We start from the raw sequence: 26,883 nt of genomic DNA on the forward strand, positions 1-26,883 counted from the left end.
GTCAGAGAACAACAAAGGCAACAACTTTAAAGGCTGCCATGGAAAAAGTAGCTTCCTTATAGCATTTGTTTAGAACCAAGCCAGGCAACTCCAAAAGGAGTGTCTGGCATAGTCCAGCCCTCTGCTGGTACTATGCGCTGTACCCACTCCAAGTCTCTGTTCAGGCCCCATGAACCTGAAGTCCACCCACTTTACAAGTTCTAGAGAGGTGCTGGGGATGTGATACATAGAGGACCACAATCAGCTAAGTCCAAACAGTGCACTTGGTTCCAAGAAAACTGACAGAAGGCAACAGATCCACATTTGCTGAAACATCGTGTAGGGCAGGTGCTCTTGGTTCGTATGTGATAGAGGTGGGTACACAATAATTCTAAATAAATAAATTGTTTATTTGGAAGGAATCAAAATGGAAATTAGTCCAGTAGCTTATTACAGATTTGGAGTATCTGTAATATTCTCTCATCGGAAGATCACGTTGTTTTTGTAGTTGCTCACTAAGAACCTAGATAAGAAACAGCTTCAGGGACTCGGTGGGGCTGTGGTTGCAGGGGCTTAGGTCTGGCTTTGAATTCTGGACAAGCACATAACAGCCACGATATCCTGAACAAGGGGCAGAAGTGAATATTATCTCTTTCTGTGGGTTGCTGGGAGGATTAGATGAGAAGCTCTCTGAGAAGGCAGCAAGCACAATGTGGGACTCCATATACGTTAGCATCTTTCAGTGCAGTCGGGCAAATTATCATGTAGCTCAGCTCTTTGCTTTCATTTGCCATATGGAAGCTAGACTGGAGAGATTTATGAGAAAGTACCCTCACTGCATGACAGTTAATTTTGCTATTTAAGCTCAGAATTGAATGCCTCCTTTTATTATAAGTACACATGTTTTTGAGGACACTTGCCACAAATTAGTCCATTTCATTTTAATAATGTGCTGCTTAAAAGAACAGGGTAGCCTTAGGAAGCTTGGAGTTTTACATAGCCCTTTTTCATAGTGCTAAACTTCAAAAACAGTTTCAGTAGATGAATACATTTTCCCTAATTTGCTTTCATACAAACTTTTTTTTTAAAGTATTTGAAAATTTATGTTGGGTTAAAGTAAGGTTGGCCATGTAAAACCCAAGCGCAGTAGGTCAGTGCTTTTTGGAACAAATGAATAGTCCCTTTTATGAGAGACTGAGCCTCATGGGGTATCTGCGACTTGGTGATTTTTGTCTTGGCATCATAACTTCTGCCCCACAGCCCATGGCTGGAGGCCGCTGGCTCCATGTGCACTGTACCGTTCTCTGCCATCTCAAGTCCTGCCCATTCTACAGGCTTAGGGCTGAGGACTCCTCGTTTGCCGACTCGGTTTGCTGCCCCGGGATGCTGTGGAGGGCAAACTGCTTTCACATTAGCAAATTACAATGTTGCCACATCCCTGACACAGAAGAAAACCACTCTAAAATTCTGGAGCAAACCTAAGGAGGCGGAAGGAGTCCTGATTCTGTTTCCTGATGAGTCCATTGTTCTCTCATGAGCTTCCAAATTCTGTCAGTCCAGTCCAGATGACAGCTATTATGCTTAGGCCCACAAGAAAAGGGAGATTATTTTGAAAACATCCTAACTAGGACAGTTTACTGTACCTGGGTTTTCTTCCTAAGTGTGCTACTTGTTTAATTTTTTTCATCAAAATCCCTTTAAATATTTCCCAGAATAAGCACTACTTGGGGAACTATTAATACTATACTATCATATACAAATATTCATAGATGAATAATAATTAAGCTATTAAGTTATTTTTAATGGACACTTTCCTGCTTCCTCTTTGGAAAAGAACACATTTAAAATGTTCAAGAATGAATTTAAAACAGTAAGTACATCCTGAAAATCATTGAACTCAATTTAACCCAAGAGGTCTTACATTTGTAAGAAGAAGGTTGGGCTGGGGCGGGGACTGCACCCTTAGACTACAGGTGCTCTGAGGGCGTGTCCAGGCGGGTAAAAGTCTCTAGAAGAAAACACTCCATCTGTCCCCTTTTCCACCGAGCCTGCCGTGCACAACCCATTCACTGGATTTCAGCTGGGCCTCTACAAACCACGTGGTTCGATACACCGAGGAGCTGAATCCTGTCTTGTGACTTGTCACTAATTTATTTTCTAATAAAATAAACTTAAAAGATGTTTACATGTACTTTACAAGTGGCTAAAAATAAAAGGGATGGTGTGACTGTCTAGACCACACGTCTTTCACATATTTAAGGTGAGAATATTACTTAGTCTTTTAAATTAATGAGACAGTTTGTAAAATGCATACTTTTTCAATATGACAAAAAATGGTTACCCTCTTAAAAACACATAGTTAGGACGTCATAGAGCTTAATACTTTTTTTGAAAAAACTTCAGTAAGAATATAAGTTTGAAAAATGTTAAGAAAAAATATTTTTGAATTGCTTTTGAGAGGAAGTGGTAAGCTGACATTTTCTTGGAATATACTGAAACAGCCTGGAGAAAGCAATCCGGAAATATAAGGGAAGGTTATACTCTGGAAAGGGACACCTAAGTTACCCAAACATAGATGTTATTCTATATTTTATTTATATTTTCATTATATTTCTATATCTCACTACAATATCCTCCCCCCAAAAATAAAAGGCAGACTAGGTGAATTCCCAGATGGACAGAGGACCCTCATGCCCTTTCTGTTTCAACCCCATATAAGAATAAGAGAAGTATTTTACTTGATATCTGGCTGACTTTGGAGTCAACATCACACCCCTCTCTTGGTTAAGAGGATTCTCTGATGCTGGAAAGGCTGTGAGTAGGGGCTCAGAAACATTTTCCATTACCCAAGGGAAGTACAGCTGACATGGAAGTCCTGGAAGTGTCTTCGGAGTGAAATCCAGGCCCCTGAGCCCAGGAGGCTGCGGCTTATTCTCAGATCTTCGCTACCCCACCCGTGTCCCACTCACCACTAGCCTTGTGACTCCTTCAGTTCCTAGAGCACTTCATGCACTTGCCCACCTGGGTGCCTGTACATATCCTGGTCTCTCTGCCCCAAATGTCCCTTTCTTCCACCTTGGCCTGACCAAAGCTTCCTCGAGCTTCTAGGCTCAGCTTCTTAGCTGCCCCTTACCATCCAATAAAAAAAAAAGATTTCTCTTGTTCTTTTCCCTCCTAGTGCTAATCCAATTCAAAATCATGTGTAAGCTTATTTATTGGATTTCTTCTCCACTGGACTGTGTGCTCCTTACAAACAAGGATCATGTCTCTCTTGTTCACTAATGAATACCCAGAATGGGAAGAGGACTGGATGCATTGTAGGTTCTCCATTAAAGGTGAGGAGTGAATGGATGAACATAAGGCAAAAGGAATCATTTGAATCTGTGAATTAAAAAATCAAATGACATTTTCCAGGAATTAGCTAAAAACCAGTGGCTTTTATGACATTAATTAAATGTACTCATCATAGTCCCCAAATTTTCTTGTATTGACCAAAGTAACTTGGTTTGTTTAACAGTATCTCAGGCAGTAAATCTGAAAAAAGACTTCAGTTTAAAAAAGAAAAACTTTGCTAAAATCTGAAAAAAGACTTCAGTTTAAAAAAGAAAAACCTTGCTAAAATACTTTTGGATTATAAATCTGTGACAAAAGTAAATTATGTTTATTAATCATTTATAGTAATTACGGAAAATTCATATTTAGGATATTAAAGAATAATTTAAATGGATTTAATTACAAATTATAAAATTAGGAAAATCTGTATTTAGGAAATCAAAGAATATTTTAAATAAACCTAATTATAAATTATAAAAAGACACTGAGTCTTTTGTGATGTTCCAGTTTTTAACACCATAAAAATATCTCTAGAAGAGACAAAAATAAATGAAAAAATAAATAAAATTGAACAGTGTTAAAATTCTGATTTACTGATTTACATGAAAACGATATTAAAACAAGTGAGTGGCAGCTCTCCTTCGCCTTCTCCAGTAACTCGAACAATACACAAACGTTAACTGATCTAAGAACCAATAACAGTTTGCTTTTACATAGTGCCATTCATCTCTGATTCTGAATGGACACACTTCAAAGACATCCCTCTGTTTGCATCAAGGAGCATTCAAAAGCTGACGTGGCTTTTCATGTGGAGTAACTGCATAAATAGATTCATGGACAATAACAGGTCTCAGCAGGACAGGCGCCATGATCTCAGCTTCCAGCCCCAATGCTCTCTATATCAGATTCATTCATTAACTTCTTCATTCATTCATTAATATGTATCTAGAGTTTGCAGCAGCCCAGGTCCTGGGGAAGGCCTGGGGAAGGCAATACTCAACAAAAGAAACAATTCTTGACAACACGTCCGTAAGTGTTGATTTCATCAATTTATTTTTGTTTAGTCCCTTATAAGATAAAATTATGCCTTCTTTGTCAAAATATTCTACATTAAGTAGACTGGTTGTATGTAGTTATTCTAGCAATCTAAACACAAAGTTATCCTTTATGAAGCATATGTTTCTGTTTTTGTTTACCATATTCCTCTACTTCTGATTTATATAGATAATTGATTATAAAGTCTTAGTTTCTTTTTGACTATATGAAACAGACAGCTCCCAAGCTGGGTGCCTTATGAACTCATACTGAAGTCCAGTGCTTATGGACTGAAGGACTGATATTTATCAAGATAAGGAAGACAAACCCGAAACGGTCCAATGGGCCTTACCTTCCTCCCCAGCGACGGTCTTTTCTGAGGCTGGTGATGGGGGTGGAGAAGGAGGCAGGTTAGCTGTCTCTTCAGCTGCTAAAGATCAAACAATGAAACAGTGAGACACGATAATTAATCCTATTAGGCCAATAGACATGTAGGCAGTTCTGCCATCTGTAAAAAGGTAGAAATTCAGGAAATTTCTATGAAATTCAGGAGAAGGTTGAATAGTAAGCTGCACTTGACTTATTTTTAGCTCCATTACCTGATTCATATATTTTTGAAAACCTAAAAAGATGAGCATTTAATATTTAAAAATAATCATTTTGTCTTCTCCATAAAGATGAATTAGAGATGCCGGATAAAATTCTATCATTAATCCCATTAATTTGTGTCTTCTTGTTCAATTAACAAAATATTTCCTGCTGGCCCTAATCAACTATGCTAAAACACACACAGGCAGGCATTTTGGTTTAGGTTTGGCTAGATGGACTGGAAAAATATTAGAATTCTTTATTATTAAATTTCTTGATCAGGAAACAAATGTTACCTGATCATTCAACAGTTGTTTTAGGTCACATCTTTTTAAATAACATTCTTTCCACTGAGTCTAATATTGAAACCCACCATCTGTACGTACTCTCAGAAAAGAAAAATGAAGCTTCATCGCCAGAGGCAACCTCCAGACAGAAACCAAGTACCAGTGGGAGCTGAGTAATTTTCTGACCGTGCCATTACCCATGAAGAAGGACCAAGAGACAGGTTCTAAAGTTCATTCCCAGGTAATTCATTCCCAGTTAACTCTCAGTTTCCTATTCAAGATACTTCATGACCACTCATAGGAAGGTAAGGATTTCAAAAGGAAATATTTATCAGTCAAGGCCAGTGCTAAAATCTATTTTAAAAATTATGAAAATTTTTATTTCAAAAAGCAGTTCACAGAGGCAGCTTCCGGATGACAGGCGACTCTTCAGGTCCTTGACCTTTATGTGGGATACTTGAAGGCTTCAAATTTAAAAGGAAAAGGTGGGCATTTCTTTTACTCAAACAATAGATGTGAACCACAGACAAAAGGCCAATGTTTCAGGTATTTTTTCCTCTCTGCTTTGAGAGAAATATAATTGAGAATCAAGAACACTTTATTAAAAATAATGAGTGTATTGAAAATAATTATTCTGGGAAAGGAGAATTTTTATTGCTTAATTTTTAATATACAATTGAGGGCTTACTGATTGGAAAACCAAATATTAAGGATTCATTAGACTATAAGAGAAAATAAGGTATGTTCTATTTTTAGGCTTTAGAAAAGTACTTATGAAATAAACCCGTGTGTTGAACCTAAGAGTTTCTTTTCCTGTGTCTCAGCATGTATATATATTATCTAACTACCTACCTACCTACCTACCTACCTGTTGATGGACAGTGGGGGCAGCAGACCCTGGGCTGGGAGTGTTTTCCTTGGTAAGCACCATTACATTACCTGTTTGGCCCCGGAAGGCTTTTGACTTGTGACCAAGGGAGAGAAATGTCATCTCAGTGTCCTTCAATGAACCAAGTGAAGACCAGTACCTTACATGGAATACAGAGTCACTGATGCTTCTAACAGATCTCTGGCTGCAGGTTTTACGTAGCTGGTTCTGGGAGACCCAACAAGATTGTAGTAACAACAATCATTAACCACAACCCACAAAGGGGAACAATTATCTCTGATTAAACTATCAGTGCATTTTCTTTATGAGTGGGGGGCCATGGTGTCAAAATGCATTGGATTTATTTTTATAAAAACTCTCTGGTCTGGTCTGGAAAAGGAAAATTAAGGATAATTTAGGGGCAAAGTCTAACTATAAGCTTATTGCCCTAAAGACTACTACCCAAAGACCACAATGACCCTGTTGAAAGAGGTGAACACCATCCCGGTGCATCCCAACAGGGGTTTCTGGTGAATGTTACACGTAAGGATGGAGTACAGGACATGCCCGGCGGATCTCTGAACAGAGAACTTGATCCTGCGGTCGGGGTGCAGCAGACACAGCCGCTGGTCTGAGGTGGTTGCTCATTTACCTAAAGGCAGAGCTGCAGGCTGGTCTTTATGCTGAGCTTCTTTCTCTTGTTCACCTTTCAGGACCGCTACAGCCTCAGCCGTGACTACTTGAACTATCCTGGCAGACACCTCCTCTGTAACAAACAGCAACAAAAGAAAAGAAAATGATGAGAATGCAGAACAGCAGAACAGGCGGCAAAGAGGAAAAATAAATGATACAGCCAATCAGAATTTCATTTCCTCTGTCTTCTCCCCAAAACAGTACTGAATTGCAGATCAAACACAAATATATATATTGTAACCATAAAGAGAAAAAAGAAAAAGAGAGAAAATAAAAGGAATTGGCATTCTAAGCCAAACAAACACAGAATGAAAGGACAATAAGTAACAGGCATGGCAGTTTGTTTTTAAAAACCTGTTTACAGAAACAGAAAAAAACTTAATTTTTTTGTACTTAGTAAAACAAATTCAAAGACAAGAGATAATTCATTTTGGATTTAACCTCAAATATCTTCTGTAGTTTTATTATAGTACTCCAGGAAAGTGTCATTAAAATAAGTTTCTATGCTGATTGGCAGAAATACCATGATTTAAAACCTACAAAAGATGTCTCAAAATATGAATTTGTGATTAAACAGTATTGTTCAGGATCAGCGTAAATGACAGCAATTCAGAAAAATTTGAGAAGATAAAGTTTGAACGAAATACATGAAGATGATAGATCAGACACTCACTTTCTTAAGAGCTACTCTTTTTCTAGGGAGTAGATATTTTAAAGGTCTTTAAGGTCCTGCAATACACTCTCACCTAGTAAGCACGACAGTTCCATTAAGGAAGGGGGTGGGGGGGCTTCGTCCTTAGAGCAATCAGTCTGTGAGACGCCAGATGACTAGTTTTTGGACCAAAGTAGCACCTCCTAGAGCACATTGATACTAGTTCTATGAAACCCAGTCAGAAAAACACTCAAGATCTGATGTTCCACGTATCAACTAAAGATGAAATACACACTTTGAGATTAAGAATATATTCTGGGTTAGACATAAGAATTTAACTTTCCATTATTTTCATATAAAAATGTCTAACATACTGGGAAATAAGCCCACTTACACCCTGAATAGAAACAAGTTGAATTTGACAAGGGGGTGGGGGCGGAGGATGGGGTGAGGTTTGTTCTCATAATTTTAGTCAAAATTTTAGAATAAGTATTTCATTGAAATTTTACTTGGCTCGTGATTGGACTCTGCCCACTCACAGGCAGACTGGGGAAGATCTGCCTGTTTTCCCTTGGTTCATTAAGATTCAGCGGTCCCGGCAATGTCTTCTTAGGCCCACCGGAAAGCATAGTGCTTAAAAACTAGGCCTTTTGGGTGAACAATCACTTAGAATCAATCTACATCTAAAAGTACAAATCAAGGAAAAATACCTGCTCATCTACCTAAAGTACACAACTGCTATCCTTGGTTACATTTGGAATGTCCTCCTCTCTCCCCCTGACCTTCCAACCTACCTATCTACCTACATCTCTTGTGGGTCATGTTAAACACTGAAATAGACAATTGACCTCACTTGCGTAATTTCAGTGAAATTCAGATATTCAAAAATCAATAGTGATTTTTACGACTTGTAGCCCCTCAGTGTTTTATGGGAAATTATATAATGAAGAGGCAGGGACAGCATGGAGAAACCGGGGCGCGTACAGAGCCCCTGCTTTTGGATCAGTCCTGCTTTCCCTCTTGGCACTCAGCACTCAGCACAGCTTGCATGGAATTGTGCTGGTGTGCATGCCGTGTGAGCCCTGCTGTGTACAGCTTCCCAAGCTAAGGAGGGTCTTCTTGTTCTTGTTGCAATTCTCGAAGCTCCTCTCATTGATCTTCACCTCAATTGGATGCTTAACGCATTTTTTGAGAGAAAAAAATTAACATGAAAGGCTTTGTTCGTGATCTTTACACAAATTTCAAAATAATTTCCATTTGTTACTATATTTGTTAACTCAAATCTTCCCCAAATAACCATTTAATGTATTCTTATTTTAAGTTTTGGATACATTTTAGAAATATATTTCTTAAATGAAGGTTTCAGTATTTTTGTGTATCTATGATGAATTTTCCAGGACCTCAGAGTTCTTAACATGAATTACATTTTTTAAATAGGGAACATAATCCAAAAAATAATAAAAGTATCTATTGATTTATTTGAACAAATTATAACTGAGCAACGCTACATTATTTCAGGCATTTTGTTTGGAGCTATATTTAAAATAATTCTAACACCTAGGAGAACTAATTAGAAGACAACAGAGGTGAAATTAATACAATAACAATGCATTCACACAGGGTGTAGGCCCAACGACCTTGTGGTGTGCTGTGGGAACAGATTTGCAAAATATTCCAGAGACAAGTAAAGGGAAAGTTGAATCACTATGTTTCTCTCATCAGTATGGCCATGTCCAGCCTAAATAAAATGCAATGTCGGCCAGCACATTTCTTTTTTTTCTGAGAGGTTAAACTTGCTTTCAGAAAAATAATATTGTTTATTGTAGATGGGAAGCAGTAGAACATTTGAATTTTATTAGTGTTGTTGTTTCAGAGAAAGTGAATTTCTGTGTTTGGGTTTCACAGTTGAATTAGAGCTTATGAATAAGCTAATTTTGTAGCTGTATATATTTCAACAAAAGTGGTAAGAAAATAACTCAGCCCAATCTTGGGAGAATTAATCATGTTTTTCTTTAAAAGAATTTAATAGATTTTTAAGACTGCTATTGTACAGTAGCCCAACATGCTGTGTGGGAGCCACGTTAATGGCATTATTTTCAGTTTTGGGGGGAAGAATAATGTTGTTAAAACTTTTTGAATAGGAAATACCACATTGTCTTAGATTAATTTTACAGTGAATCTAGAAAAACATGAGCATGTATTTATTCTGGGGATTCAACTGGTCCAGTCAATTTAAAAGTGTCTTCTGAGCAAGCGCTGTCATCAGCATAGAGATGGCAGCTTCCCCAAAGCAAGATGGGCTTTTCCCAAGGAGCCCTGATCCGCAGGTCACTCCTGGGATGGTAACAAATTCACTTGGGGTTTGGGTCCAGTTCAGGGATAATTAATAGTAAATGTACCAAACAGAGAATACAAAGGAAGACAGTAACCAAATCAGATGTATCACAATGAAAATGTAACTTATAGTGTGTGTGATTATATACATAATTTCTTCATTAATTGTATAACTATCTGTGAATGCCTCCATCTATCCAATTATCCATCTAATGATCAAATCTTTCTACCTACCTTGGAGAGTACTATGTTTTACGATGTATGTTAGATTAGGTAAAGACAAACGAACTTTAATTTTAGAGAAATGTGGGTACTAACCCCAGCATCGCTACTTTCTAGTTATTTCATCCTAAGAAATGTACTCGAGCCCGTGGGATTTCAATCCCTCACCCATAAGGTGGAAATAATGATACCTGTCCCACAGGTTGTTGGGGGGGGACCCAACTACATGATTATGTAACAGGTGGGGCATACCAAGGAACTCAGATAAAAAGAAGACCTCTAGATAACTCCTTACTGAGGTGTCTTCACTTGCCCAGTCATGCATTTTTCTAGCTCTTCTACCTCAGTGGTTCTACTTCAAAGAGAGATTAACTGTGAGAAACACTATGGTCCAGCCCAACGAGGCTGTTATTATTATGAACATAAGATAACACCGTTAATCCATAACCATTACCTATGTTGATGCTGGGGACAGTGCTTTGTTTCCCTGAGAAAGCTAGAGATAAGCAAGTACTGTCTTTGTTATTCGTTTTCTGGGCTACAATCTGCTCTAGCCTTCTGCCAGCAAGTCCCAGTTCAGGTGTCTTCTCGCCAGGGCTCCACGAGGCACGACAACCCCTCTCTACTCATGGGGACAATTAGCAACATGAAAACTTCTTTTTAAATTTTTCATTGCTTACTATTTCTGCCTCATTTTCCCTTTCCTATTTCATACCCTGTTTTTTTAAAAATTTTTCTTCCAATCATTATATGTGTAGAATTACAAATAGGACCTAGTTGTTCAGAAGAGCAAAAATGGATCTAGATTATACATAAATTGGGAAGCTAGGTTATTGGCAATTGAAAGGTAACACTGATCTCCACAGTCGAAAACATGACACTTTTCACTGTAAAGTAGAAATCTGAAAGGCTCAGTCACCTTTCGTTGGGACGTCTAACATTTTCTGGAAGTGGTCATTTTTAGTGTATGTTTCAAATTGTCTTAAAGATTGTGTGTGATATGTACTTTATTCTCTGTTTTGTTAATGCCAGGATTTCAATGTAACTAACAGTTTTTGCACTGCGGTGAGAACCTTATAATCAGTATTTGAATATTAACTTATCAGCAGTGTCATTATGGTTATGAGACAGCAATACAAAAACGTCTAAGGACATAGCTGTTAAATCACAGCGCCCAGTGAAATGAATGGTAACTTGGCAATAATCTTGTAAGTGATCTGTTTACCAGATTTAAAAATGGGTTGAAAGAAAAACAATAAAGCAACTCCTTTAAAACAATTCATCTTATAACATTAGAAAATAAAGGATTTAAAGATACAAGCCAGGGAACAGATAATAACAGATCATCACTCTAGAAAATAGGATAAGTAAAATACACACCTGAAGGTAAAAAGTGAAGTCTGCCTTAGAAATTTATTCTGGGCAACAGAGATAGGATCAGTATTTTAAAACAGCACCAAAGCAGACCTCAGCAGATACATTGCATTCTGGTAAGAAATAATAGTTCTTCTGTATTGGGGAAATATATTGGTAGAAACATGAATAGGAGGGGAGTAAGTATAAGAAACACATTGAAACACCTCTCACCCACAGAAACCTACTTGATAATACACAGAAAATATGCTAATCTACTTACATTTCACCTCAGTAATGAGTAAACATCATACTGTGATACCAGATTATTAAATAACTTGTCTCATTAGGTACTTTAATTTCCTGTCAATATTATTTAATCTATACCATAATACTTTTTTTTAAAGATTTTATTTATTTATCTTTAAAGGAGAGAAGGAGAGAATATCAATGTATGGTTGCCTCTTGTGCGTCCCCTGCTGGGAACTGGCCTGCAACCCAGGCATGTGCCCTGACTGGGAATCGAACCCCGGTCGTGTGGTTCGCAGGCCCGCACTCAGTCCACTGAGCTACACCAGCCAGGGCCCATAATACCTTTTTGAGAGGAGTAAACTGACAAGATATTACTGCCCCATTTGGGTGTCACTTTGATTTACATCAGTGTAGCACCAATATTTTATACAACAGTAGGTTCTAGAGTCAGAAAACCTGGAATCAGATTCTGCCTTTCTCTCCTACTAGCCACACGTAAGTGACAATCTCTCTAACCTTCATATTCCATCTTTTAAGGAGAATAAAAGTGGCATTCATATTTTAATGCGTTGTGACAAATCAAATAATATAATCAAATGTGTATTTAAATTACATGACATTGTTTTAATCACTCTTGCTGCCTTGTTAACATCTAAGTCTACGATCACTGATTGACAACATGTCGATAAAGAAAGTCTTTGTCACACACTGAGATGATGCCGTCATTTTTCCCACTGATCACTTCCTTGCCTGAATGCTGGGTCACTGCCCAACAGGCAGTACATCAGGCTTGTGCCACTTATTATCTAAACGAGGACAACACAGTGGATTTTACCCTCGTGTGGTACCGTACTTGTTAGCACTGGTAACAGTCCCAGCACTCTTGCTTCTCTACAATGCCGATTCAGGCTACACCAACGCTGTGCTCTTCGGGTCACAGTACTATCGAAAAGTTTAAGACAGTCTCAGGCCTGGTTTCTGGCACACGCTTTTAGTTTAGTTATTTTGTCCTATTAATCTATCAACATTGCTTGGTTGGGTCATAACAAAAGCAATGGAGTTGAAACTTTCTCCGTGGCCCCGAAAACCTCAGCTTGCTTCTGAGCCATATGTGACCTCGCTGGCGTACAGAGGATCGATTCTGCAAACTGTGCCCTTGGGGGCTTCATCAGGACCAGCTGTGATTACAATCAACACACAAAGACTCACCACTCACACTGAACAAAGAAACCCACGCAAGTTGGCATAAGCCTGAGAACAGATTTTTGTTGATTTTTGTTCAGGTTGTTAAGAGAGAAGTAAGAAATGCTGACAATAAATTCAACCGTGTAGAATACAAAAGCCAGTAAATGTTTCTGCTTTTAAGAATAACAGGCATAACAGTGCTGTGTTAAAGGAAATGACAGGCCTACCTTACAGTGAAGAATGAAGGAAAACAAAACAATTTTAGACAGAATGCTCCTGTCACAAAAACATTTTTCTCAGTAGGGTTTAGGACGGTTGCCTAGGAAACTGATGCTAATTGCTACTGCTGATGGAAACGCATCAACAAGGAAAGCACTGTGCAGCTTGAAGCAGTCTGCTACACAACCCTAGATAAATTCATACAAACAGGGGAAAAAAGAAAAAGTTCCTTGCCTAATTTGGAGGGTAAATGGTTTCTCTGAAACTATTTCCTGCAATCAACTGGTGATGAAGGAATTTCAAAGAGCAGATTGTTGGTTTTTTTTTTATTTTTGTGCCTGTCTGTTTCCCTGGCACTTTTGCATTAATTACAAGAGGCCAGAGTTGGCAAACCCCGCCCTGTTCTACTCCAGTTGATCTCAAAGGGTCGCCCAGGCCGACACTACAGCTGTCGATGTTTGCCAACCAGCTTTTTCTCCCAAAGGTTGTTTTTCTCAAGACTTTCTGATTAAAACTAGGAAAATTCTAGTTTGTGGGGGAAAATACAGTTGAGGAAAGTCAGGGATCAATGCATTTAAGATGAAAGAATCACGACTTCACAAAGTTAATTTCTGGCAGGCACTTAAATTTAGCTGATGTGGTATTGCACCCACTATAGACTAGTGGAACTATGCCTAGTCCTTACAGGGGATACAAAGCTGGGTTAAGACTTGCTGATCCTACATTTAAATGGAGCAGTCTATTTGAAGGACATGGTTTATTTTTGGTCTTTAGGCTTTTTCTATTAATGGTTGCAGATTTCGGCTGAACCACCCACGGTCACTCATACAGTCTTCTGAAATGCCACTGCAACCTGGTGGGGCTAAGATTGGTAGGCAGTATGAGATATGATTTCAGGAGAATCTTCCCTCTTTTTCTCCCCTCCTCAATCTATGTACTCAAAGGCACGATTTGTTAAGACTGACAACTCAACTTACTCAAATGAAAATTTTAGCGCCTGAACAAAAGCTGCCCAGCATTTAAATTTAGTCCAGGGGGAAGATGTAAAAAATTAAGATGCATATGAGTGTAAGAGTACCACAAGTTAAGGATGCTATATAATGGAGTCAAAAGTAATTAGAAAAGCAAAGTGAAAATCAGAAAGAGTATCTACTAGAAGAATTTGCTTCTAATTTTAAGGGACCAGCTGGAAAACAGGAAAAAAAACACATTTATGCTGAAGAAATATAGTAAGTGAATATAGTCAAGCTTTATATTTTTATGTTCTAGTTAAAGGTTTTGCTGATGGTAGTTTTTTCCCTAATGTAGTGTTATGTGCATATATTATTGTTTGTAGTTTATCTATTAAACATTTACTAATTAAGTCACATTGGAATATTTTATTGACCTTAATTTGATAAAGAGGAATTTCTTAGGGAGTTTGCTGCCTGAAATTTTCAAGGTGCTTTAATATCAATAAAGTGAACACAATCATTAAAACACAGAGGGAACTGATAGTGGTTTCAGAGCTCTGAAATGCTCATTTTTGCATCTTGTCAAGACCATTACCATTGTACTACTCCTCGTAAACTTGGGAGAGATTGGATTGTCTTCTGCAGCAAGTTCTGAACACATCACTTGGTCAGAGGGCTGCTGAGGACAGAACTGACTCAATGGCACATGCACCTTTCAATTTATATCTCTTCTGTGTGTGCTGGCCCTTAGAGCCACCAAACCTGCCTTTAGAAATACTTACAGACTGTGGGTGCCATCTATATCATACTTAAAACCATCAGAGAATTCATTTTTACTGGAAGACATCAACACTGTATCAGAATGCAAATAATATCCAGAAAGCATAGAACTGTAATTCATTATTGCAATGGCTCTGCTTGTCCTTTTGCAAGAGCCCAACAGAAAGAGAAAGGTGAAACAATTCTCTTGATGGAGCTGCAGAGCAGAGAAATATGTAAGAATGGAATGCTATCTAACGGGTAGGCAGGGTGCCACTAAATGAGGCAATTGGGCTTGGTAATGGGGCGGCAAGTGGGATCCTAGGCATATGAGTAGCTTGAGACAACAGCTGACAACCTGAAGAGAATGAAGACATGAGTTTCTAGAAGCAAATGGAAAGTTGCCCAAGGCCAGTTCTATTTACTTCATATTTCGCTTAGGGAAGTTCTTGGATAGGCAGATGTTATTACAACCATACGCTATAGTGTATCTACAAACACAGAGCATCATTTGGCATGAAAAACACAACCCTACGAAAGAGATATATGGAACTTCACAATACAGCAAATCAGATTCCAAAAATTTTTGTTTCACTTTCTTAGTAAAATATGGCTATGAAAATCTAATTTATTATACAATATATGAAAAGAAAAATCTCTAAATCAGGACTTGTACCTTTTTTAAACAAAATTATCACTTTGATATTTCACATATGGCAGCCTTGATCACGAAGACGTGGATCAATTCCTGAGACTAAAACTAGAAAATAGCCTGGTTTTTCTGACTCATTGCCATTCCCTTTACCAGTGTGTCAATCATACCTTCCCAACTTTCATGGACATGCTTTACCTCAAAAACGTTTATTTGAACTTGTACTTTGGGTCTGTTTCCCAAAGGAGAAGTTTGCTGTAAGTGTAAGAACTCCCATGAAACCCGGAGACTTTATTTTTTCCGCTCAGTTTTTCTTGGATAATTCTGAGATGCAACAGAAAACACAGAGGCAGAAATGACGTGGTCTGACAGTCAACAAGATGGGGGTCAAGAGCTACAGGATGTGAGGGATGGTTTCAATGCAGTCATTGTATTTGTTGAAGTGTCTTGCTTAAAATTTCACAGAACAGAATAAAAGAAACACCTCAACATTTTCATCAAATAGGTTTTCCAAAATACTTTCTAAAAAGTATATTTGTTACTTTCCATTTTTTACAGACCTGGTAAAGAAAAGCACTTTGAATTTTTATAGTTTTTTTTTTTCATATCCAGTTGCATCAGAGAACATAATGGAAGCCAAAACTCACCATTATTCAGGGCATGGGAGACTCAAGCATTCCTAGTCAGAATTGAAGAAATGCTCAATGTTGGTCAAGTCTACTTAAAAAAACTAAACATAATTTGGGAGGATTTTAGTCCTTCACATTAAAAAAATTAAGGTTAACTTTATCTGGTGACTTTAGTCCTAAGAAGCTAAATTATCAGCTACAGTAGCTTCAATTCACCGTTTCATGATGAAATCCCCCCAGAAAGGAAGCCCGTGTCACTCAAACCGCCAAGTTCATAAGCAATGTTTTCAATGTCACTTTCAGAGCACACGTGCAAGTGTGATGTGACCCACAAGGCCCTTCCAGCACTGTATTTCTCTTAGGCCAGACGGCAGACATTTGTGTGAGGACAGGGGTCATTGTTATTTTGACTGAATGAACTTCCTCTTCTAAAATGTGACTTTTGCCCTGGCTGTGTTGCTCAGTGGATTGAGCGCTGGCCTGTGAATCAAAGGGTCGCCTGTTCGATTCCCAATTAGGGCATATGCCTGGGTTGCAGACCAAGTCCCCCAGAGGAGGTGTGAATGCTCTGTGTTTCTCTCCCTCTCTGTCTCCCTTCCCCTCCCTGAAAATAAAGAAACAAAATCTTTAAAAAAATAAATACAATGTGACTTGTGAAAGTGGCATCTGTACTTGCTTCAAACTCAACTCTGCTTCCTTTCTTACGGCAGTCCAGACATCTGAACTGAGTGAGAACTGGCCTTGAGTAAATATCTCATGTGCTTTGTGAGGCGGGCCAAATTAGTAAAAAAAATTTTTGAGAAAAGGCAGTATTCCCTATGTCCGCATTATGTTCTGGTATAGCTCTGAGGAGAGCAGGCTTATTCCAATCTTTCCAAGGCTTGGTCACAAATCTCTGTTTGTCAAACTGATGAGGAAAAAAAGCAGCTAATTTTTAAAGAAAGAAAAATGTTTTTAGGCTTTAAGATGAAGACAGTAATATATAAAATGCAGCAGGTAGAAAACTTATCCAATGAATTGGTTTGTTTTTTAAATTGCTTATAGAAGTAATAGTAGTTATTTTTATTGCTGTTGTTATTATTTTCCTTCTTGGAAAACAAGAAAATCCTCCCCCCCAAATATATACTTAATGATTAGAATTAGAAAATTTAAACAGGAGCACCTAAATTACAGATTATAAGGAGCTTTTATCATTTCTGAAATAATTAAACTAGAGAAGTATATTTAATGGAAATCAAACTCTTTTTCCTAAACTTAATTAATAAATAGTCCTATTATTCAATAGACAAATGCTGTTTATGGGTCAAGATGGAGGCATAGACAGACATGCTTTGCCTCCTTGTACAACTACAGAAAAAAATTACAACCAGATCTCAAAACAAAAACACCGCCCAGAACTGTCAGAAAATCAAGTTGTCCAGAAGTCTGACAACCAAGGATAAAGAAGGCACATTTGTGCAGAGGGGTAGGAGGGGGCGGAGCCGTGGAGATGGGTGGAGAAGTGGTGTGGTGTGGTGTGGAGAGGCGCCGTGGAATGGATGGTTCCACATTCACGTGTGGTGGATAAAATTTGGGAGGGATTCCTTGGGAGCAATAGATCCCAGCCCCAGGCCACACCCCACAGCCCACAGTTACAGTGCTGGGAAGACAAATCCCCATTACCTCTGGCTGTAAACCCGTGGGAGGTGGGGCAGTGGAAGAAGCTGCAGGATTTTCCCCACTTAAAGGGCCTGCACAAATTCAGAACATATGCAAACCCACCCACTCTGGGATTCACCACTAGGACAGCAGCTGGAAGGGCACCAGTCACATATGGGAAGTGGGAGAAATGACTGGAAATGGGGCAAGTGCTGGGCACACCTCCAGAAGCCAGGCAGCAGCAGTATCCCTTCCCTAAGCCCTCCCCCACACAGAGCCACAGGGATGTGATGTGGGTTGCCCAGACCTGGCAATTACCTAAGGCTCCTCCCCACACAATTTACAGCTGCCTTTTCTACATAGGCCATACTACTAAGACAGGGAGTTAAAGCAGCTCTACCTAACACACAGAAACAAACACAGGGAGAATGCCAAATTGAGAAGACAAAGAAATATGGCCCAAATGAAAGAACAGAACAAAACCCCAGAAAAAGAACTAAATAAAATGGAGATAGCCAACCAATCAGATGCAGAGTTCAAAACAATGGTGATCAGGATGCTCAAAGAATTCACTGAGTATAATAGAAAAAAATAAGGGAAGAAATGAAGGTTACACTAAGTGAAGTAAAAATCTAGAGGGAACCAACCGGGGAGGACAGAATGAAGCTGAGAATCAAATCAACAATTTGGAACACAAGAAAGGAAAAAGCATTCAATCAGGACAGCAAGAAGAAAAAAGAATTCAAAAAATAAGAATAGGTTTAGGAACCTCTGGGTCAACTTTAAAAGGTACCAACATGTGAATCATAGGGCCGCCAGAAGGAGAAGAGGAAGAGCAAGAAATTGAAAACTTATTTGAAAAAATAATGACAGAAAACTTCCTTAATTTGGCAAAGGAAATAGACATACAAGTCCAGGAAGCCCAGAGAGTCCCAAAGAAGTTGGACCCAAGGAGAAACACACCAAGACACATCATAATTACATTACCCAAGATTAAAGATAAGGAGAGAATCTTAGGAGCAGCAAGAGGAAAGGAGACAGTTACCTACAAAGGAGTTTCCATAGGACTGTCAGATGATTTCTCAAAAGAAACTTTGCAGGAAAGAAGAGACTCCCAAGGAGTATTCAAAGGGATGAAAAGCAAGGACCTACATCCAAGATTACTCTATCTAGGAAAGCTATCATTTAGAATGGAAGGGCAGATAAAGTTTTTCTCAGATAAGATCAAGCTAAAGGAGTTCATCGTCACCACATTATTATTATATGAAATGTTATGGGGAATTATTTAAGAAAAGGAAGATCAAAACCATGAACATTAAGAAGGCAACTATCAACTGACTCTAAAAAGCAAACAAACAAAGCAAACGACCAGAACAGGAACAGAATCATAGATGGGGAAATAATTTGGCGTGTTATCAGCTGGGAGAGGGAAGAGGGAGGATGGGAGATATGGTACAGATATTAAGAAGCATAATTGGTAGGTACAAAATAGACAGGGGGAGGTTAAGAATAGTGTAGGGAATGGAAAAGCCAAAGAACTTAGATGCACGACCCATGAACATGAACTGAGGGGGGTATTGCTAGGGGGAAGTGGGGCACCAGGGAGAGTGGGGCAAAGGGGAAAAATTGCAACAACTGTAATAACGTAATCAATAAAATATACTTAAAAAAAGAAAAATACTGAGCCCTGGCTGATGTAGCTCAATGGATTGAGTGCAGGCTGTGAACCAAAGTATCACTGGTTCAATTACCAGTCAGGGCACATGCCTGGATTGTGGACCAGGTGCCCAGTAGTGGGTGTGCAAGAGGCAACCACACATTGCTGCTTCTCTCCCTCTCTTTTTCCTTCCCTTCCTCTCTCTCTAAAAATAAATAAATACAATCTTCAAAACTAGCCCAAGTTCTAGGAAAATATGGGATACTATTTAAAAAGAAAAAGAAAAAAGAAAAATACTGTTTACTATCTAATAACTTATTATTTCAAATATTTTATGAACTTAAAGAAAAAGTAGATAAAAAAGGACATTGGTGATATTTCATTCAAGTTGAACTTCAAAAACAGGATATTTACAATCTCCCCAAGACAATACAGGCACATTCCTTTAAAAAAGAAGAATTAAATCTATGACTTAGAACCTCCATTTACTTTAAGATTTAAGTTGTCCACTTGTCAGAAACAAAATTTCTGAGCTCCTGACCGAGAGCAGTAAGGTATTCTTTACCTTACAGCCAAAGGGGCAATAAGAACATGCATCTTAGGGTGCTGTTCACAGGACATTTTAGTGGGATTTTCTACTGAGGCCCACTGTTACATTGGGCTCAATTTTGCAGGAATCAACATGAAAAACTGTTCCATTTTCATGTGTTTCTTAGCTGTCAGGTTATAGGCGTCTCTTAGGTTGTTTATTCTGACTTTTCATATTCTTCCCAATTCAGTAGTTTTTATTATCTAGAACTTATTTCTGATTGGATGCCTTACTTCTATCTTAAGATAAAGATATATTTTCATTATTCCAAACCTTCAATCCCATTTTCAGACCACATCAAGTCTTCTACTACAAGCTTTCATTTAATTCTTAACACTATGATACTTCAGAGTTCCTGTACTTAATTCCTTTCTGGTCGAGTCCTCAGTTCTAGAGGCTTCCCTTTGAATCTAGCCTCCTCTCCTAGTTTCTCAGTGTGTTTTTTTATTTCCAGTATTCCCTTCTAACAACTTTCCTCACAAAGTGTATGCTCACACTGTGATATCATTTTTGTAGCCCCATTTTGTTTATGTAATTTCCATTCTCAAAATAGAACATGGATACTAACACTCTCTTTACATCAATTCAGAAACTATTTACTGGCACCTACTATAGAAAACAAGCACTATCTTATACACCAAAAGCAACACGGAGATGAAGAAAGCAAAGCTCCTACCTCAAACCACAGCCGAGGGATGGGGATTAAAACAAGTACCAAGTAGCCTCAGGAAAATGCTCAATATGATCAATGTCATTAACAAGATATAAACATGGTATCTGGGGATGCTGGAAAAAGGAAGAGGTCCATTTGAGAGGATAAAACCAACATCAGCTCTGAACCTCTGGTAATGGACTCCTGATAATCTCTCCTGTAGTACATACCCTTTCAAATGTGTCACAGTGCTACAGATGAATGAAACCACAAGGGACTGACTGGGCAAATGTATCTTGCTTTGCAAAAGAGAATACTGTTAGTTCAGTCAGAGGACTGACCATGCTAGAGTCTCTTACGCAGGAATCGAAGGTTCTCCCATCCCAGACTGTCTTCACCCTGTGTTTCTAAATAGATAATTTGAGGTGAAAATATTGAGTCTAATTTTCAGGCTGCTGAAGCTGAATCATCTCTTTTAAGATGATTGGTCTCTGAATCTGGATTCCTCCCCTATTGCCCATTTTGCCTAAAGTCTTCCTAAGTTTTGCGTAAGGCTGAAATCAACTGTGAAATCTGACATTTCACTCTCACTTATGCGTCCTAATAGCATTTGCATATTTGTTATAAATTACAGGAAGAGCCTAGGAGATAGGTGTTCCTTGTTCTTTGCCCTTCAGCTGGGCTGCGTTGGAACTGCGTTTTCTAAGTGCTATGTCAAATGAGCCACAGAGGGACTGGGTGGAAAGTACTCGGCTCAGTGTCCTTTTCCCCCCAGAACCACGATGCCAAGTCAGATCAGGCTGGAACCACCACGTCTGCAATGCAGCACCAGTTTTCTGTTCATCTACCCTGACATGAGTCTCGAGACTCCCCTGACAGTCGAAGCACATGCTTTATGTAACGTGCTAAGGAGCAGTGAAGTGTGAGGAATGAGAGAGAAAGGCTTGATATAATGAAGCAGAAAGAGTCGGTTCATCTCAGAGGCTTGGGGAAGAAAGAGGGAGTGAGGATTGCTGGATGCTCCCCAGTCTACTAGCCCCTCAGCAGCAGTAAAGTCAAACCCCCAGCCACCCTGCACGGTGGCGTTTGGTCCACTATTTTTCCTGAGTCTACACCAGCAATATAATCTGTCTACTTATGGATCTTTCTCTCATACTTCAAACAATACATTTTTGATTGATGAATAATATATTCTCAATATATTAGGGCAACTTATATGTTCTAAATTACTATTAAAGTTTCTCTCTTTTTTCCTTTTTCTTTTGTGGGAAGAGAATTCGTAGAAATGTAACAAGAGATAGATAAAAACTGTACATAATTCTAACCAAAACAAAGGTTTATACAGTCTAAAAATAAACCTCAAAAGACTTGTTTCCATGACTACTTTTACCTGCTCACTGCAAATAAAGATTTTATATAATGTTCAGAATTATTCTCTAAATGGAGATTTTAAAAACCTCAAAATTGGAAGATATTAAAATAATATTATGATGACAAAACACAATAACAAATTAGAGAGGAAAAGATTTGATAAGGTCTTAGAAAACTCAAGATCAGCAGGAAGGATCAAGTACAAAATAAGATAATGATAATTACATTACATTTACAGTTAAAAACACGCCAGAAAGAATAACTGTACAAGTAGGTCTGAATTGTTCTTGGCTAAAATCTGGTGCATTGGTTAAGATTCAAATTCAAAATAATGATTTTTCAAAGTGTCAGTGAACCAAAAACAATGATAAAACACTTTTTTTAAAAAAGCACCTGTGATGCAGTTCTGACATTTAGCACAAAATAGAAAAGTAAAGAATGAGGAATTATTTCCACGAGTGCCTGGGAGGAATTTTCTGGAAGCAGACACATGGGAGTAAATGTGTATGCAAATCAATCTTAGTTTTTAAATACCATGTTCTATTGTGTTAGGTAGAGCCTCCTCACAACTTGGAAGGTTTTGTAGGCAGTTCAAATTCCAAAAGAAGAGAATCATGTTTAATTTGTTGAGTCATAGGTTTAATTAAAAGAGGTCTAGAGAAACCAAATTTCCTTATATTTTGATTTAGAATTATTGGCTTAAGACAATCACATCCGACTTTAAGGCATCAGCTGAAGAGCAAGCAATGATAGATATGCAGTAGATTATTATAGGGAGAACTACCCTCTAACTGCACATTTAAACAAACAACTTTATGTGGTACTTGTCTTTTCCTCTAATTTCTAACACATTATAAGCTCTAGCTAGCAATACTTGCTACATACAAGCTCATACCTTAACAAGAGCAAAAGATGCAGTTCTTCATTGCAATGTCCATGTAAGCTAGCCCTCAATTAGGTTCAGATGCTTCTATCTACCACCAAGACAAACCACATATTATGACTGAAGCTAATACCCATAACCTGCCTCAAATGGTATAGAGACCACATAAGACAAAGCAAACGTGACAGATACAAACCTCGTGGAATTGCCTTTTCTATCAATTCTCGTCTGTCTCACTTTCTCTAGCCCCAGATGCCTAACCTTTCGAAGGAAAACACTGAAAAGGTTCCCATTTTCTGTCCTCATCCAGCGGCGCTGCCAGGCCCAGACGCTTGGAAGTGAGGCCGTGTGCTTTTCCGCAGACCCACCCTTGAATGCTAAATACCTCTGCTTGCACCCTCCTCTCTCTGCGGAGCTCAGGGAAATGGCAGCGGAGCAATGAGTGGTTGGCATGGCAACAAGGAAAAGAAAATCTGCAACCTCTTGTATTGTTAGGCTAGCCTGTTTATTTGCCTCTGAGGGGTGGTGAGGATGGCTTTAGTTGATTTGGAGGAGAAATGGCTCTGTACTATCTTCTCTGTGTACATTAATACAATGTTATATGCAATGTGCCATATTTAAATTGGGATGACGGCTCTTAGCAGTACATCTCAAATCTAGAAATGTTGGCAGAGGGAAAAGGGAGAAGAAAAGGCAGTTTCTCATATTCTGAGATTAAAAAGGGAAACAGAGGAAGCTTAGAGTGATGACAAACTTTTCCTCCATCCTGTATTTTTAAGTTAAATTTATAATTTCAGCAACAGTCAACTTCTATATCTGAGTACGCTCACCACTTGGCTGCTTGAGTTATGCGGATGTCAAAGCGCTGGCCAAGGCTTCAGAAGGCACGCTCCGTTGGTGGACTCTGAAACACGACGATGGGTAACTTGCAAGAGTTTTTCCAGCTCTCTCTGCTTCAGCAGGGAGCAGACCGGGATAGAATCCCCAGGAAATGGTAGAGAAACAAAGCATTTGGGGAGAGGGGGTGTGTGATCAACTGATTGAAATGCTCTCTAACTCACAGAGATAGCCAGCACCGGCTGTGGACTGTGGATGGTGGTGAAGGCGCCTTATACTCTGACGAGTGTTTCTTACTAGTGTTCAAAGCTTTATACCTTAGGATCGTCAAAATCATGAAATCGTGGTTCTAATTAAATACGTCAATGTTTTAGCATCTAACAACTTCTCAAAATTGCCTTTCCCTGTTCATACTGAAAACCGAGGATAGGATTATGATGTTTTGTCATGCTTAGAGGTACACGGATGTGGTGGTTCCACAACAGAGACTGTCTCCTTTGGTTCTCATTGATCACGGGGACAGCTGCTGCACTGGTGGGAAGCAGGCGACATGGGGGTGGACAGAGCACTGGCATCCACAGCAGGAGACCTGCTCTCTGGCCATAGTCATGTGGTCCTGAATGGGGACCAAACCTGAAAAAGAGGAGGACTGTGAAAGGCCACCTTACTGGCCCCTCCTAGTTACCTTTCTGTTATTTCGATACGGATTCTAGTACGTGTTTGGGTGCCATCTCAGATAAGAAACTTAAAGATGAGGCTCGCCAATTTTCACACAGAGTTGGAACTCTGTGGGGACCAAAATGCATTCCTCTTGCTTCCTTCAAAAAAGATAAGGTGAAAAAGAGAGGAATGTTTATGACAAGCTTTTACTCTCTTTTTCTTGCATTGGAAAACTGTAAAAATGGTGATTTTAGCTTCATTATAATGAAAATGTTCTCAAGTGGCTAGGCTATCACTGGCTTCTCATTTCTTTTTGAAAGCTTCCGGGGCAAGGCTTCTCAAACGCACGCCTGAATAAATAAATATAATAAAAATTCTTGAAGTATCAAAAGTTATGCTGTAACAGATGAGCAAGTGAGTCTATCTAACTTTCTATAGATTAGTTTTACGTTGTAAGGAGACAAAAATCTAAAAGAGAAAGCAGTAAAGAAATAGAATTTAGAATATTATTGCCTTCTAGCATTCTCTGCCACCCCGTCTCAGTGCATAAGACTAAAGATAAACTTGCATCTTAAAAATAAAAAAAATTACGATGACCTAGAAATGAAGGTGAACATTGAAAAGGGCGGGTGAGAAAAAAATAGACCAGACCTCTGGGTGAAGTGAGCCCACACTCATGAAGGAAGAAAGAAGGAAGTAGATGTGATGATGGCAAGTCACGCATCATATAATCTTGTTTATAGAGATGAATGCAAATAAATGACCTTGGGGGAAAAGACTCATTTCTAAGAGTGAAGAGTGGACTGTAGCAAAGGATAAGAAAAGGAAAGGCCTTTGGATTGGACCAGTGGTGGCCTGGACACCACAGCGTATAGCTAAGGACCTGATGACACTGGGAAATCCTTCCGGGTAACAATGTCCTGAGAAGTGCCCTACATAGGGGAGAACTGCAATACACTGATAGATTTTAAGTGAGTGCAAAAAAAGTGGGCTAGTTCACAGTTCCCTGGTTCTCTTTAAAATAACCCAAAATACAGTGCCAACTCTTATCAGTCAGTAGTCTCCCATCATCAAAGGACAACATTTTGAAAGACCATATTTGCGATTTAAGAGCACTTCTTTTTTACTGGGAATGGTTTTTGTTTGTAATTTGTGAAATAGTTACATATAAAACATCAATAATAAAATGCATTACTTTACTAAGCTAAAGTTTAGAGAGCAATTTAATTGCACATTAACATCATTGGAACATCCTCTGTAGACACAAGGAGGCAATATTTTACATTTGTCTTTTCCTGTAGTTTTCCACACATGGATAATTAATAATTCAATTCTTGGCCTGTTTTTCTGAAAGGAAGTTAGTTTAAAATCACACCACTAGGTTGAATTGAACACATCACCCTGGTAACCCACAGATGACTGTTTACAACACTGTCACTATGAACATACATATACAGCTTTCATAATCAGCCTCCTAAATATAACATAAAATGAATGTGATATATGTTGTGCTGAATGTAAAATTAACTTTGGATGCTCCTGAATCCATTATTTAAAAGAAACATCCATTGGTCACTTTTTAATTCGTACTATTTTCTCCAGCTGGCAAGGACACACTGACCTGGCAGATAGATTTTTCAGATGTTCTTAGACGGTTAATTAGTAGCATTGAAAAAAATGAAACACCGAGTGATGTCAGTTCTCCACTGCATGACCGAGCACGCTGTAGTGATTTTTGTCTTGTGTTTTAAACCTCTATAATAATAATCCACGAGTCAACTGATGAGAGTCCAAGACACAAAGGAAGTCTTTTCAATAGTTTTTACCATGAATTTGAAAAGGACTTTCTTTTTTCTTTGACATTCATTCACTCCTTTCTTCGTTTATTCACTCACTCAACACACATTTATTGAGTTCCTGAGGTACAATGTCAAGTGCTACAGAATACGATGATGAGAAAAATCTTGGTCTACCACATATGACTTTCTTCCCCCATGATCACTTTGCTCTAACATGTCCTCCTCTCCTCATACCTCGATCCCTAAAAAAATCTCCCTAGTTAAAGCTTCTGACCCAAATGCCACCATCTACAGTTTGTATTATATTTGTTTGTAGAAAATTATTCCTTGATTAAGAGTGCTCTGTTGTCTATATTGACACCACCACCAATAATAATAATAGCAATTAATAGATACCATTTCATGAGCCTTTCACTTTATATACTTTACTATTTCACTTAATCCTCATTGTAACGATGAAAGGTAAAAACAAAATTTTTATTTCATTCTTAACCACAATTTCTTCCTAATGGGGCCTATGGGCATACTAGGCACCACACTGCTCCTCAATCTTTGAATTAGATTGGACGCCACCGCCCTCTTTTCTTGTTCCACATGGATTTCTTTTGCAGGGTACTTGGTTTTTTATCACAACAATTGCTGAAAACCCAAATTCACAAAGATACGACATCTTGTAGAGAAATATGGTGTGCTCTAATGTTGAAACTGTACACTATCTCGAGTTAGTATTTTATGCAGTGTTTGACAGACATGAAGAACCACCATGATTCCTCCGAGTATTTCAATCACTCTGCCACAGGCCCA

The 26,883-nt window shown here is 38.6% G+C and overlaps 1 protein-coding gene across 23 annotated transcripts in view; it reads right to left on the reverse strand.

Moving 5' to 3' along the window:
* MAP2 (microtubule associated protein 2) overlaps positions 1 to 26,883 on the reverse strand; it is a 258,006-nt gene that overhangs the window by 36,492 nt on the left and 194,631 nt on the right. For 18 of the 23 annotated variants that reach the window (XM_037029602.1, XM_037029705.1, XM_037029697.1 and 15 more), the window contains 2 exons: positions 6,743 to 6,856; positions 4,700 to 4,777 (listed from right to left, as the gene is read on the reverse strand). In XM_037029602.1, coding sequence (XP_036885497.1) covers positions 4,700 to 4,777; positions 6,743 to 6,856 — 192 coding nt within the window. The remainder of the gene's footprint in view (positions 1 to 4,699; positions 4,778 to 6,742; positions 6,857 to 26,883) is intronic. The other 5 variants (XM_037029714.1, XM_037029687.1, XM_037029625.1 and 2 more) reach the window with 1 other exon arrangement.

This window comes from Sturnira hondurensis, unplaced genomic scaffold (genome assembly GCF_014824575.4).
Source record: "Sturnira hondurensis isolate 20B ecotype Veracruz unplaced genomic scaffold, ASM1482457v3 Scaffold0001532, whole genome shotgun sequence".
NCBI lineage: Eukaryota > Metazoa > Chordata > Mammalia > Chiroptera > Phyllostomidae > Sturnira > Sturnira hondurensis.